The sequence below is a fragment of the Rhinopithecus bieti genome, unplaced genomic scaffold (genome assembly GCF_001698545.2).
Source record: "Rhinopithecus bieti isolate Rb0 unplaced genomic scaffold, ASM169854v2 scaffold_1918, whole genome shotgun sequence".
NCBI lineage: Eukaryota > Metazoa > Chordata > Mammalia > Primates > Cercopithecidae > Rhinopithecus > Rhinopithecus bieti.
Window position 1 is genome coordinate 1391522 of NW_016803680.1, and position 12398 is coordinate 1403919.

Sequence of the window (12398 nt, forward strand, 5' to 3'; positions counted from 1 at the left end):
AGTTCTATTGGACAGCACCGTCCAAGAGCTTCCTCATTTTTTATAACTGCATAGTATTCCATTGTATAAATATTCCACCATCAGTTTAACCAAACAATTGGTAAACTTTTCATTGCTGATTTAAAGTGTTATCATGGTGCTCGCTTCAGCAGCACATACACTAAGATTGAAATGATACAGAGCAGATTACCATGGCCTCTGCATAAGGATGACATGCAAATTTTTGAAGCAGTCCATGAAAACATAAAAATGAAAACAAAACAAAATAAAATGTTATTATGGGGTACCTTCCCTAAGAACAGAATTACTTTCTTTGTAATAAATTACACCTCCACCCCAAAAGGGGGGTGAAGAAAACTAGTATTTGCTATGTTCTAATATCATTCTATGATATTAGAATGATTTATCTTTTAATATTTTATTTTAATTTGTGTAGGTGCATAGTAGATGTATATATTTATGGGGTAAAATGGTTTGTTTTGTGCTAGGGAGAGGAATTAAAAAGCAACTAAAACATTTTATATTGAAGTTCATAAGAAATAATCCTTAATTTTCACTTCTCTCCATTTTTCCTCCTAAATCTAACTTATCTGGTTTTCTGAGAAGCTATAAGTTTAAAAGCTTAAAGCACTGTGTGAGTGCTGGGGAACCAATCACCCCTGATGTGACTGAAAAATGGAGAAACGAGACGGGCCTAGATATCTACGAAGGATATGGACAGACTGAAACGGTACCTGACCTCACTGAAAAGACGTAGCTGGACTCCATTTAGTCAGATGAATAAAAACCAAAGTGTCCACTGTCTCCTTATGATTATTTGAGGGATAAGAGTTGAGTGGTTAGAAAATGTTTAAAAAACAATGCTTGCAAGAACCTAATTGCAAAAAAGCTCTGATAACAGATAGCTGTTTAAATAGTCATTCATTGACAAACACCACTGTTAATGGATCAGAGTGAGGGCAATTACAATTTTTTTTTAATGAAATAATGCTGGATCTACTGAAAGAAAGAATTCCTCCCAATGTGATAGGGAAATATCTTATTTAGAGCTGCCTCGAAATGGAAAACGCTGAGCTCCTTGCTGCCTGAAATATTAAGAGTTTGCTGGACAACTCCTTAGCAACCATACTCTAAAAAGGATTTTTTTTAAAGAGCTCATAGAGATAAGGAATAAGAAATTCTAGAGGAAACGAATGAAATAAGAACAAAAAAATGAAATAAGAATAAATAATGAAATAAGAAAAAAGAACAACAGTGGTTATTTTGTGGAAGAGGGAGGAGTAAGATGAAATAGATAAGAGAAAGGTTGAAAAAACTTTTCACAATGTGTCTTTATAATGCTTCAGTTTATGAACCATGATAATGTATCACCTGGTAAAAAATGAAAATATCAAAATAAAAAACAAAAAAAGAAAATTCATGAACTAGAAATAGCATAATAAGTATCGTGCTAATATGAATGCAAATGTTAGCATACTCATGTTTTGATAAATATGGATATATGAGTAATTATTGTTATAACTATATTTTATACATATGCATGTATTTATATGTTGTTTATCACTACATTCCATGAGAGTATAGTGTTCATTTTGAGCTTAGTTCATAGTAAGTGTTCAATAAATAATTTGTTGAATGAATGCATGATAGATGAATAAATTTTAACTGACTTGTAATGTTATCTTACTTTTTCTTCTTCTTCTTAACTAGGTGCTAATCTGTGGAAATTTTAAGGGAATGAAAATTAAACCTGGCTCAATGGGAAAACCTTCTCCTGCTTTTGATGTTAAGGTTTGCACATCCCCTTCCAGGAGAATGCTTAACAACCCAATCTGTACACTATCTACCTACTGCTTACCCCCATATAAACTCTCTTTGTTATGGTGGTGATTCCATTTTACTTCCATGATACTTTAATTTTTATTAATAGATGAAAAGGAGTTAGAAATGTTAGCTTATTGGTCTCCATTATTTTGCAAATACCTATATTGTACTATACAATTCTAAGCGTTTAATAAATGTTAACCCATTAGGCTGGACGCAGTGGCTCACGCCTTTAATCCCAACACTTTGGGAGGCCGAGGCAGGAGCATCGCTTGAGCCCAGGAGTTCAAGAACAGCCTGGGCAACAATGTGAGACTTTGTCTCTACAAAAAAATATAAAAAACTAGCCAGGTGTGGTAGTACATGCCTGTGGTCCCAGCTACTCAGAAGGCTGAGATGGGAGGATTGCTTGAGTCTGGGAGCTTGGGGCTGCAGTGAGCCATGATCACACCACTGCACTCCAGCCTGGGCCACAGAGTAAGACCTTGTCTCTAAATAAATAAATATTAACCCATTGAATTTCCAGAAGAAACCCTATGAGAAGCATACTAATATTAGAACCATTTTACAAATGAGGCACAAAGAGGTAAAAGAACTCACCAGAGGTCACACAGCTAATAGCTGCTAGAGTCGGGCTTCAATCCCAAGCAGTCTGGTTCTGATATCTGCACTCTAAACCACAACACAACACTGTCCTCTCAGGCGAGGTGGGTCAAGACCTTCTGAGGAGGTCAACTAGGCCCAAAGAGGCTTCAGTTTACAGTGGCTGCAGCACTTTCCCTCTCTGCTCCCAAGCCTTCCTGGCCATTTCCAGTCTTTCTGTATCCACTGCCATTACTACCACCCGATGCCTAGGAGGCATTCCAATTCTTCGTCAGCAAACTTTATATAGGGTTAAAATTGTTCTCTGATCAACCCAGCTTCAAAGCTGGGTGTAGCCAAAGGAACTTACACTAATTTAGATACTCCTCAACTTATGATAGGGTTATGTCCCAAAATAAAGCCATCATAAGTTGAAAACATCCTAAGTCACAAATGCATGGCTGACTGGGAACTGTGACTTACTGTTGCTGCCCAGCATCTAGAGAGAAGGATGGTTTCAACGGAATGGTTATCTCTTTCACACCATTGTAAAGTTGGGAAATAGTAGGTTCAACCCATCTTAATTCAGAGACCCATCTGTACGTTAAGAGAGAGCAAAAGCAGCAAAAATATGGATGAATTAACAGAGTACAGCTCTTAGATAAATGTTTCCCAAGCTTATTTGATCATAAACATCATATGGATATGTATTAAAAATACTAATTATCAGGCCCCTGGAGAGACCAATTCAATAGATTTGGAGTGGGACTCTGGAATCTGAAATCTTGTGATTTTAATAAGCACCTCCAGGTCGTTTTTAGGATCAAGTAAGTTTGAGAGAGTTTAGATGAACTTCATTGCTGTTGTAACTCTTTATAGAATAAACCCGATCCTGGGTCCTTTCTCTCACTTTACCCTTGCTATGGGAACCTTGTCTCAAGATAGGATAGCCTAGTGGTTCAACTGTATCTCTGCTATTCACTAGCTGAGTGTCTGTGGGTACATTGTTGAAGCTCTCTAAGTTCCAGTTTCCTAATTTGTAGAGTTGGGACTAGAGGGACCAACCTCTCTGTTTGCCTGGGACTTATCTGGTTTTAGCACTTAAGGCAATACATCATGAAGAAGCAATCCCCCACAACCCCTCACCACTTCAGTCCCCGGATGGTTGGTAACCCAAATAATAACAGAACTGATTTCATAGGTTTCTTGTGGTGATTAAAGGAGACAGTATGTTTAAAGAGCATATCAGAATGCTTAGTATGTAATAAAGATCCAAAAGATGGGTGCTGTTATTTACCTCTCCCTCACATTCCTCTTTGAAAAGCTTCTCTAAGAAAAATTGGTAGGAGAGCCCTAGTTGCATTCCATAAACAGGCTTAACAATAGTTTGTTGGTTAACAGGCTACCTTAGGTTGAAGAAAGAAATACTGATAATTAAGCACGCTCATGTCTGCATTACAGGGAAGTTGATATGTAACACAGCAATGTTCTTTTTCTTCCTCCCTTAATAGCAATTCCCAATATGCATGGCTATCAGGGTCTTACAGGCACAGCTGTACTCAAAGTGATCCCAACTGCAAGGTACCCCCACCTGTTCCCCATTAATTTGAGCCCAGTGGTTTTCTAGAGCAGCTATCTTTGAATGCAAATATGATGAGGCTGAGAGGAAAACAGTACTCTGCCTGCATCCCCACTCATTTTTAACTCTTTCCACGGGCCGTTATTACTGGGCTTCTTGTTCCTTAGCTAAGAGCATCTGCAGTAACATTCTGGCATCTGGGGATGTGTTCCAACAAGGCGAATATTCCTACAGCTTCAAAGCCCAACCTTTATACTCTGATTTGTTTGCTTTTAAATACTCATAATTTTCATGTTTAAACATTTTAAGACCCTATGAACAATGAGGAACATGATTCTCCCCAGACACAGAAGATTTTTTCTATATTCCCATCTATTAAAATCTGTGATAAGTAACTGGAACTTTTAAAATACTTCCTTTCCGTCAATAATTTTTTCATACCTGGAACCACATATTTCTTTAGATCACTGGGTGGGAATTTATATTTTTTTTATTTGCAAGAGCTTAAAGAGAAGTTTTTACACCTAGAATTCCTTTGCCATTTAAGTTTCTCATTCAGCACATAAGCCCCTTTCCTTTTGGAAAGTGTTAGATAAGTATTATACTTATTCTCCATGCAGGCCACACCTCAGGTTTGAAGGTATCTGGAGAACATATATAAAAGCAGAATTTTGATACTTAGAAACAGCTAAAAGTCATTTAGAGCAAAATCTGATATATAAAATCAGCAATCAACTTGAGAAATGCTAATCTGATTTTTAAAAATTGGATTAAACTCTCTAGAGGCATTGCACAGAGGAGGGTAATGATTAAAAGCATATGACCTGGAGTGTAAGTGGTGAGATTTGGATTCCAGCTCAGTCATGCACAGTGTTAAACTCTCTGCACCTCAGTTTCCTCATGTGTAAAATGGGCATAAAAGTTCTAACCATATAGGGCTACAGTAAGGAATAGGTACATGTAAAGTACTTAAAGGTTTAGCATTGATTACTTAGCATGTAGTAAGTACTTAATAAATGCTAGTTACTGTTAGACACTTCAGGGAATGATGAGGATTGGAGACAGGGTAAGAGAGCAAGGCTGTGGCTTACTCAGCATTGTCAACCAGAGAATATTCCCCTTTTCCTGTTTACTTATATTGGGCTTCTGAAGTAAGGTTCTGTAGGTTCCACAGCTAAACAAAGTTTGAAAACCAGTAATGAAGATATTTATTTATCAAGAGGAAAAGATAATCAAGACCTAGTACTAAATGATAAAACAGGTTGACAAAACTGTATATTACAAAGCAATCCTGTTTTCTTTTCTTTTCTTTTTTTTTTTTTTTTTAAATGGAGTTTCACTCATTGCCCAGGCTGGAGTGCAATGGCATGATCTCGGCTCACTGCAACCTCCCCCTCCCGGGTTCAAGCAATTCTCCTGCTCAGCCTCCCAAGTGGCTGGGATTACAGGTGCCCGCTACCACGCCTGGCTAATTTTTCTATTTTTAGTAGAGATGAGGTTTCACCATTGTTGGTCAGACTGGTCTTGAACTCCTGACCTCAGGCGATCCACCCACCTCGGGCTTCCAAAGTGCTGGGATTACAGGTGTGAGCCACCGTGCCCAACCAGCAATCCTATTTTTCTATTTGTCTATATTGTCTCAAAGGATATTACCAAAATGAGATTATTGCTGGATGGTAAAATTTTAAAAAAAAATTTATCCTCCTTTCACGTGTTCGTAACCTGTATTTAATATTTTATGCAATAAGAATTTAAATAAATATATTTCTCTTAGGAATTTAAAGTATATTTAAAATGTTTTTTGGGCCAGGTGCAGTGGCTCATGCCTATAATCCCAGCACTTTGGGAGGCCAAGGCTGGAGGATCACTTGAAACTGGGAACCAGCCTGGGAAACATAACGAGACCCTCATCCCTACAAAAAATAAAAATAAACATTAGCTAAGCATAATGGCATGTGCTTATAGCCCCAGCTACTTGGGAAGCTGAGGTGTGAGGACTGTTTGAGACCAGGAGTTTGACGCTGCAGTGAGTTATAAGCTATGATTGCACCACTGCACTCCAGCCTGGGTGACAAAGTAAGACCTTGTCTCATACACACAAAAATTTTTTTAAGTCTTCATTTTTAAATGGCAAAAGCCAAAACAAACCTTGCAAAGTTAATATTTAAGCTGTGACATTAAACAAAAATTTCCTTAAATAAATCGTTCTGTTTTATCCTAGATTGTAGATGTAAATGGCAATGTTCTACCTCCTGGACAAGAAGGAGATATTGGCATTCAAGTTCTACCTAACCGACCATTTGGCCTTTTTGCTCATTATGTAGTAAGTGACTTACTAAATAATCTCTTATTTTCTATTTTATTTCTCAAGTGCTTGGTAACAATCCCTGTTTGCCACAAAACATACCTAGGATAGATACTTGACCCTTTCTTGACAGATTGGTTGTCCTGAATAGTAATCCCAAAGACAAGAAATTGAAGAAATACCCAAATTCTTGCTGAAGAAAAGCGTGCTGGTCTCCTGAGGCTAGATCACTGTTCCAGGTCCATGAAGGCAAGAGGAAGGGACCCTAGAAAGAAGATGGCCTCTTATCATCCCCTGATCCTCTCAATTATCAAACAAAACCCGCTCATTTTCCTGAAATCCAAGTCGTGCTCTTTCTTTTCAGGAAGAGAGGGACAGGGGATGCGGGGGTGGTGGGATTAAGCAAATGTCTTTCACGAGAGGCTTTCTAAGCTCCTTACTGTTTGCAAGAGTATTTTCATCTCTAATCACGGTATACAAATTAGAGCAAAGTCTCTATCATATAATAAAATATCCAGATGCTACTTGCCCATGTATTTTATATAATTTAACAGTGTCTTGTTCATTTTTCTTATGTCAGACTTGCGGAACCAGTTCTATTATTGTGTAAAACAAAACAAAACACAAAAACAAAACAACCTGTCTGCTCTTTATTAGGTGTCAGTGCTTTCTTTTGACTCCGAGTATTTACTTCTCTCTTTTCCTGCCAGCATTATATATTAATCAGTTAGCAAAAGACTTAATTTAGTTTACTCGTCTGAGCTCCTGCCATATTTATTTTGTAATCTGTCTAAGAAAAATCTTAAGATGGAAACATGCCTAATCTTTGTAACTGTAGTTTACCTTTCTTCTGTTGGGCTAGCTCCATGCTGGAATTTCATCCTTATTTTCACACTCTATCTCTTCCTAACTCTAATGCTTCTCAAAGGAGCCAAACTTTTCTGCTTCCTTGAACATTTAAAAATCCAACTGAGGGCAGGGAGTGGTGGCTCATGCCTGTAATCTCAGCACTTTGGGAGGCCAAGGTGGGCAGATCACTTGAGGTAAGGAATTTAACACCAGCCTGGTCAACATGGGGAAACTCCATCTCTACCAAAAAATACAAAAATTGGCCAGGCGTGGTGGTGGTGTACGTCTATAGTCCCAGCTACTCGGGAGGCTGAGGCGGGAGAATCACTTGAACCTGGGAGGCAGAGGTTGCAGTGAGCCAAGATCATACTACTGCACTCCAGTGTGGGTGATAGAGTGAGACTCTGTCTCGGAAAAAAAAAAAATTCCAGTTGACCAGAAGAGTTGGATTCACAATAATGACAAAATGCTATTTGCTTTGCAGGATGATCCTTCAAAAACAGCTTCAACTCTACGAGGCAATTTCTATATCACTGGGGACAGAGGGTATATGGATGAAGATGGGTATTTTTGGTTTGTTGCAAGATCAGATGATATCATATTATCCTCTGGGTAATTTTCTTTTCCATATGTGCATATGTCTGTGTTAACTGGTGATCAGTGTTCTAGAGTGAACGTGCCACTCACCTGTATGTATTCCTGCCATGTGTGTTTCTAGTTATCGAATTGGACCATTTGAGGTAGAAAATGCCCTGAATGAACACCCTTCAGTTGCAGAGTCAGCTGTTGTCAGCAGCCCAGACCCCATCAGAGGAGAGGTAAAAGAACTGATTGATGTCAACTTTATAATTTGTTGGCAATTTAACACATACTTACGAACAGTAGCTCAATGAAACAGAATTAACCAAATGATTCATTCACTAAATATGCAAGTCAGATAGAAATACGCTAGTCAGAAAGAACTGCTACAAAATAAGATTGAATTATGAGTTGTAGCTCTGATCCTAACAGACAAACAAACAAAATAAGGCTGAAAATATATACTAGAAAGAATTTGAATTCCTTCCATGGTGGACTAGGGCAAAGATGGTGTGAATGTCAGGCTCACACCAGGATGGGGTGACTGAAGTCAGCTGGATGGGATCAAGTTGTTACCCAGAAGGTCTGGAAACCAACAAGGTCCCTGGTGTAGTGAGGGAGAATGGGCTGGCATCAGATGTCAGAAGTGGGAACCAGAGGCCAGAACTGAGGTGACCATAAGCAGTCTGGATAGGTAAATAAGTAGAGGTTTCAGGAAGTAAACTGTGAATAACACCGGAGTCCTGAAAGCCCATTCCTGTTGGGGCTGACCACACAGTATTTTGGCTTAAAAGTACCACGTCAGGCAGCCTCCTGTGTTTTGCCTGTGTGTCTACAACATGCCCCTAGGGTTTCTCTAGGTGAGTTACGAGTTCCCACAAGTATTTCTTCAATCCATGTCACTTCTAACATTGAACCCAAGTTTTGAAGCTGATATTCATGTCAATACAAATCCAGAACTTTCTGTACCATGTATTCAAGCTCCTTATCTCAAATCCTAGGTATAGGGCTTCAAGCACAGGGCACAGGGCAGAGTTAGAAGGTATCCAATCTCAGGGGATGAAATAGGTCCTCAAGTTTAAGGCAGGCTGGGCATGGTGGCTCACACCTGTAATCCTAGCACTTTGGGAGGCTGAGGTGGGTGGATCACCTGAGGTCAGGAGTTTGAGACTAGCCTGGTCAACATGGTGAAACCCTGTCTCCACTAAAAATACAAAAATTAGCCAGGCATGGTGGCGCATGCCTGTAATCCCTGCTACTTGGGAGGCTGAGACAGGAGAATCACTTGGACCCAGGACGGGGAGGTTGCAGTGAGCCAAGATTGTGCCACTGTGCTCCAGCCTGGGTAACAGAACAAGACTCCGTCTCAAAAAAATAAAAATAAAAAATAAAAAAGTTTAAGGTAAAAATGGGAGATGTGCATGTTACAGTGGAGGGTGAATCTCCCCCAGGAATGATTCCCCTAACTGATCTTTGATGCCAGAAGATACCCTGTAAGTCCTCCTGGATGGCCCAGAGTTGTTCCAGATATAGCCTAGTGGCGGGAATTGGTAGTTTGTCAAGTTGCTAGGATAACAATCGCTATTTACTGTGAAAGGATATATTCCAGGCAGCTAAGGGCAGGGAAAACAGTCAGTGATTACTGGCTTGTCTCTTTGCTCTGAACACCACCGGCAAGGTTTCACGAGTCTTAGCTCTTCCTGTACCTCTCCCCTACCATCAGTCATCATCAGTTTTACCCACCTCAACAGGTGCTTACTTGGGACAGGATGGTAGCTGAGCCTTTCGGAACAGGGTTGGCTTGGCAGCCACCTGATGTCCTAGAGTACAGTATAGGAAAGATCTATAAGTGGGTTGTGGTCCCCTCACAGCTCTGGGGTCTTGGCATAGGGCTTGGATTAGTCAGAGTGAGGGGGAAAGTGTGGCCAGTTTCCCAACAGTAGTGGGCTGCAGCATTTCCTGGTAGAAGATGTGAGTGGGTGTCTCAAATGAGGTGTGCATGAACAAAACGGCCATGTGCTCCATGCCTCCCTTTCTGCTGCCAGGCCTATTCTAGCTGGGTCAGGTCCTTCTCCAGGCTGGGTCTTGCCAGGCAGGGTAATTGGGTAGCAAGTTCCAGAATTGATTAAAAAGAATATTTGGATCTGAAATACCATTTTAACATTGGAATGTGAAATAAAGACTTGAGGAATATTTGTGTAGATCACTAGGTTCTTAAATTTTTGGGACCACATACCTCTTTGAGAATTTGAAGAAAACCATAGGCCACTGTTAAGACTTATGCAATGATGGAAATGTTCTATATTTGCACCATCCAATGTGATAGCCATGCATGGCTACCAATCACTTGAAATGTGGCTGGTGTGACTGAGAGTATTTAATCTTATTTAATTTTAATTGATTGAAATTGAAATAGCCACATGTGGCTAGTGGCTATCATATTGAATGGCACAGCCATAGACTTTTCTCAGAAAAATACAAGATTTTGCATAGAATTTCAGAGAGATTTGAAGCCCACTTATGCATTCTGGGTTAAAAAATAAGACCCAAACTTCTTGTAATTCTACGACTACAACTAAGAGCTAATGTTTTTGATGACTTACTATGTGCCAGGCATTATACATCTATGCTAATTCATTTAATCATCATAATCTCTTACAGAGAAGGAAACTGAGGCACAAAGAGATTACCTCACTTGTCCGATATTACATAACAAACTGTGACTTTAACCCAGCTGTTCTGACTTCAGAGTTCATACTCTTACCCATGTTAGGTTATTCCTTGTTAATTTAACATTTTCTGTAGTAGTTTAAAAAGATAAAGCAGACTTTATCCAAGTTGTAGGAATCATCAGTATGTGAACCAGTATTGCAGTTTTTAAAATAATTTACCTTTGAATGACTCACTTATAACAAGCGTAGTTTTTTAATTTGTAAAAATGTTGTTAATGCAGCATTATAAAATTTTGACATTTTATAAAATGTCAAAAAATGAATGGAACAAAATTATATCCATAGACACACACAGACACAAGGGTTCACAACTACCCCCATGATACATGTAAATTAAAAATGTTCAAGTGTTGTTGTTATTTTTTCCTTTTTTTTTCTTAGAGACAAAGTCTCACTCTGTTGCCCAGGCTGCTCTCGAACTCCTGGGCTCAAGCAATCCTCCCACCTCGGCCTCCCAAATGTTGGGAGTACAGGTGTGACCCACTGCGCCTGGCCACAAGGGTTTCGGGTAAAGACAAAAATGGGTAATTGCTCATAAAATGTCAAATTGCCCACTGGTGAACAGTTTTCCATATGTGAAAAAATTATAACTTCAAGTCTGTTTCTCACCAAATGGCTGTCCTAATTTGTTTCAAATAATTCCTTTTCAATCAAACCTTTACTCTCAGATCAAAGTGGATAGGAAATGTTGCCAGCTTATTTAAATAAGACTTCAGGCACTTAAGTGCAGGATATTTAATCATAAAAAAGCTTCAGGGGACTCTTCCGGAGCTGTGCCTACAGGGAAGCATCATTCCGTAGCCAGCTCTGGGCTGGTAATCTGGCTTTGGAGGTACATACTGGTTGATGCACCTAGACTCATGCCTCTAGGGAAGGCAGTAAATGGCAGTCCTGGTAGTGCCCCAGGAGAGAAAATGACAAGACTCCAAATTTACCTTAAAGGGGGCTATGAGGGATGGCCTATCTTTCTGTCTTCTCCATTACAGGTCCAAAAACTAGGCAGAGTTTTCAAAACATTTCTAGGAAGGATAAAATTTGGAGAACAGGATTTGTAAGCATAAAGTAATAACGTCTTTCTTGGCTTCTATCAGTTAAAGGCCACCATGATTTCTACTCTTGTTCCTAAGGGCCACAGAAATGGATCAGAGCAACAAAAAAGTGGCTGCTGGAATCTTCACAGCCTTGTATCAAGACTGCATGTTCTCTGTGAACTGTTCCCTTCAACAAAGACATGGCAAACTCGGCGTGACTACTGTTTATAAGTAATACCCATGCTGAGGGCTAGGCTGGACCAGGCTGGGTTGTTATAGGGGTCCCAGAGGCTCTCCTGTATTAGGTACAGACCAGGAAGTGTGTGAATTAACTGGCTGGCTTAAGAGCACAGATCTGGGATCAAACTTTATTAAAACACACTGGCCCACCCCACCAGGCATGTAGATTCTCAGAGCAAGCACACAAGACATACTAAAACATACAAATGCATAACTCATTTTCCTGGTGTTTCAAATATTTATTTTAGGTAGTAAAGGCTTTTATTGTTCTAAATCCTGATTACAAGTCACATGATCAAGAACAACTAATAAAGGAGATTCAGGAGCATGTTAAAAAATCTACAGCACCTTACAAATATCCCAGAAAGGTAGGCATCCTAATTATAACAAATATTTGCTCAGTGTTACGGAAAATTTCAACTATTTTTACATTTTAATGAATATTTTCTTCACACGTGCTACACCACAGGGTAAGAATCAGAATCTTTGAGATTAAAATGAAACCCTGAACCTATTTTGTTTGATCCTTTGGCTTACTGGACTTGCAGTAAATACTTAATATCAAGACAAGTTTCCTAACAATACCCTTTTCCCTATTTTGGTTGTTACCCAAAACCCATTCCAAAGACTATTCTAATTCTTCCACCTAGAATTCATAATCAAACTGCTATATAATT

The 12398-nt window shown here is 39.3% G+C and overlaps 1 protein-coding gene across 5 annotated transcripts in view; it reads left to right on the top strand.

The window, feature by feature from the left end:
- ACSM3 (acyl-CoA synthetase medium chain family member 3) overlaps positions 1–12398 on the top strand; it is a 59142-nt gene that overhangs the window by 46006 nt on the left and 738 nt on the right. Inside the window, exons 10-16 of one of the 5 annotated variants that reach the window (XR_001881083.1) lie at positions 607–730; positions 1711–1791; positions 6207–6308; positions 7624–7751; positions 7858–7957; positions 11578–11712; positions 11970–12089. Coding sequence is in view for 3 of the 5 variants with exons in the window: in XM_017850038.1 (XP_017705527.1) it covers positions 607–730; positions 1711–1791; positions 6207–6308; positions 7624–7751; positions 7858–7957; positions 11970–12089 (655 nt within the window). In the remaining 2 variants the exon portion in view is untranslated. Of the gene's footprint in view, positions 1–606; positions 731–1710; positions 1792–6206; positions 6309–6423; positions 7259–7623; positions 7752–7857; positions 7958–11577; positions 12090–12398 lie in introns of those variants that run through there. The other 4 variants (XR_001881080.1, XM_017850038.1, XM_017850052.1 and 1 more) reach the window with 4 other exon arrangements.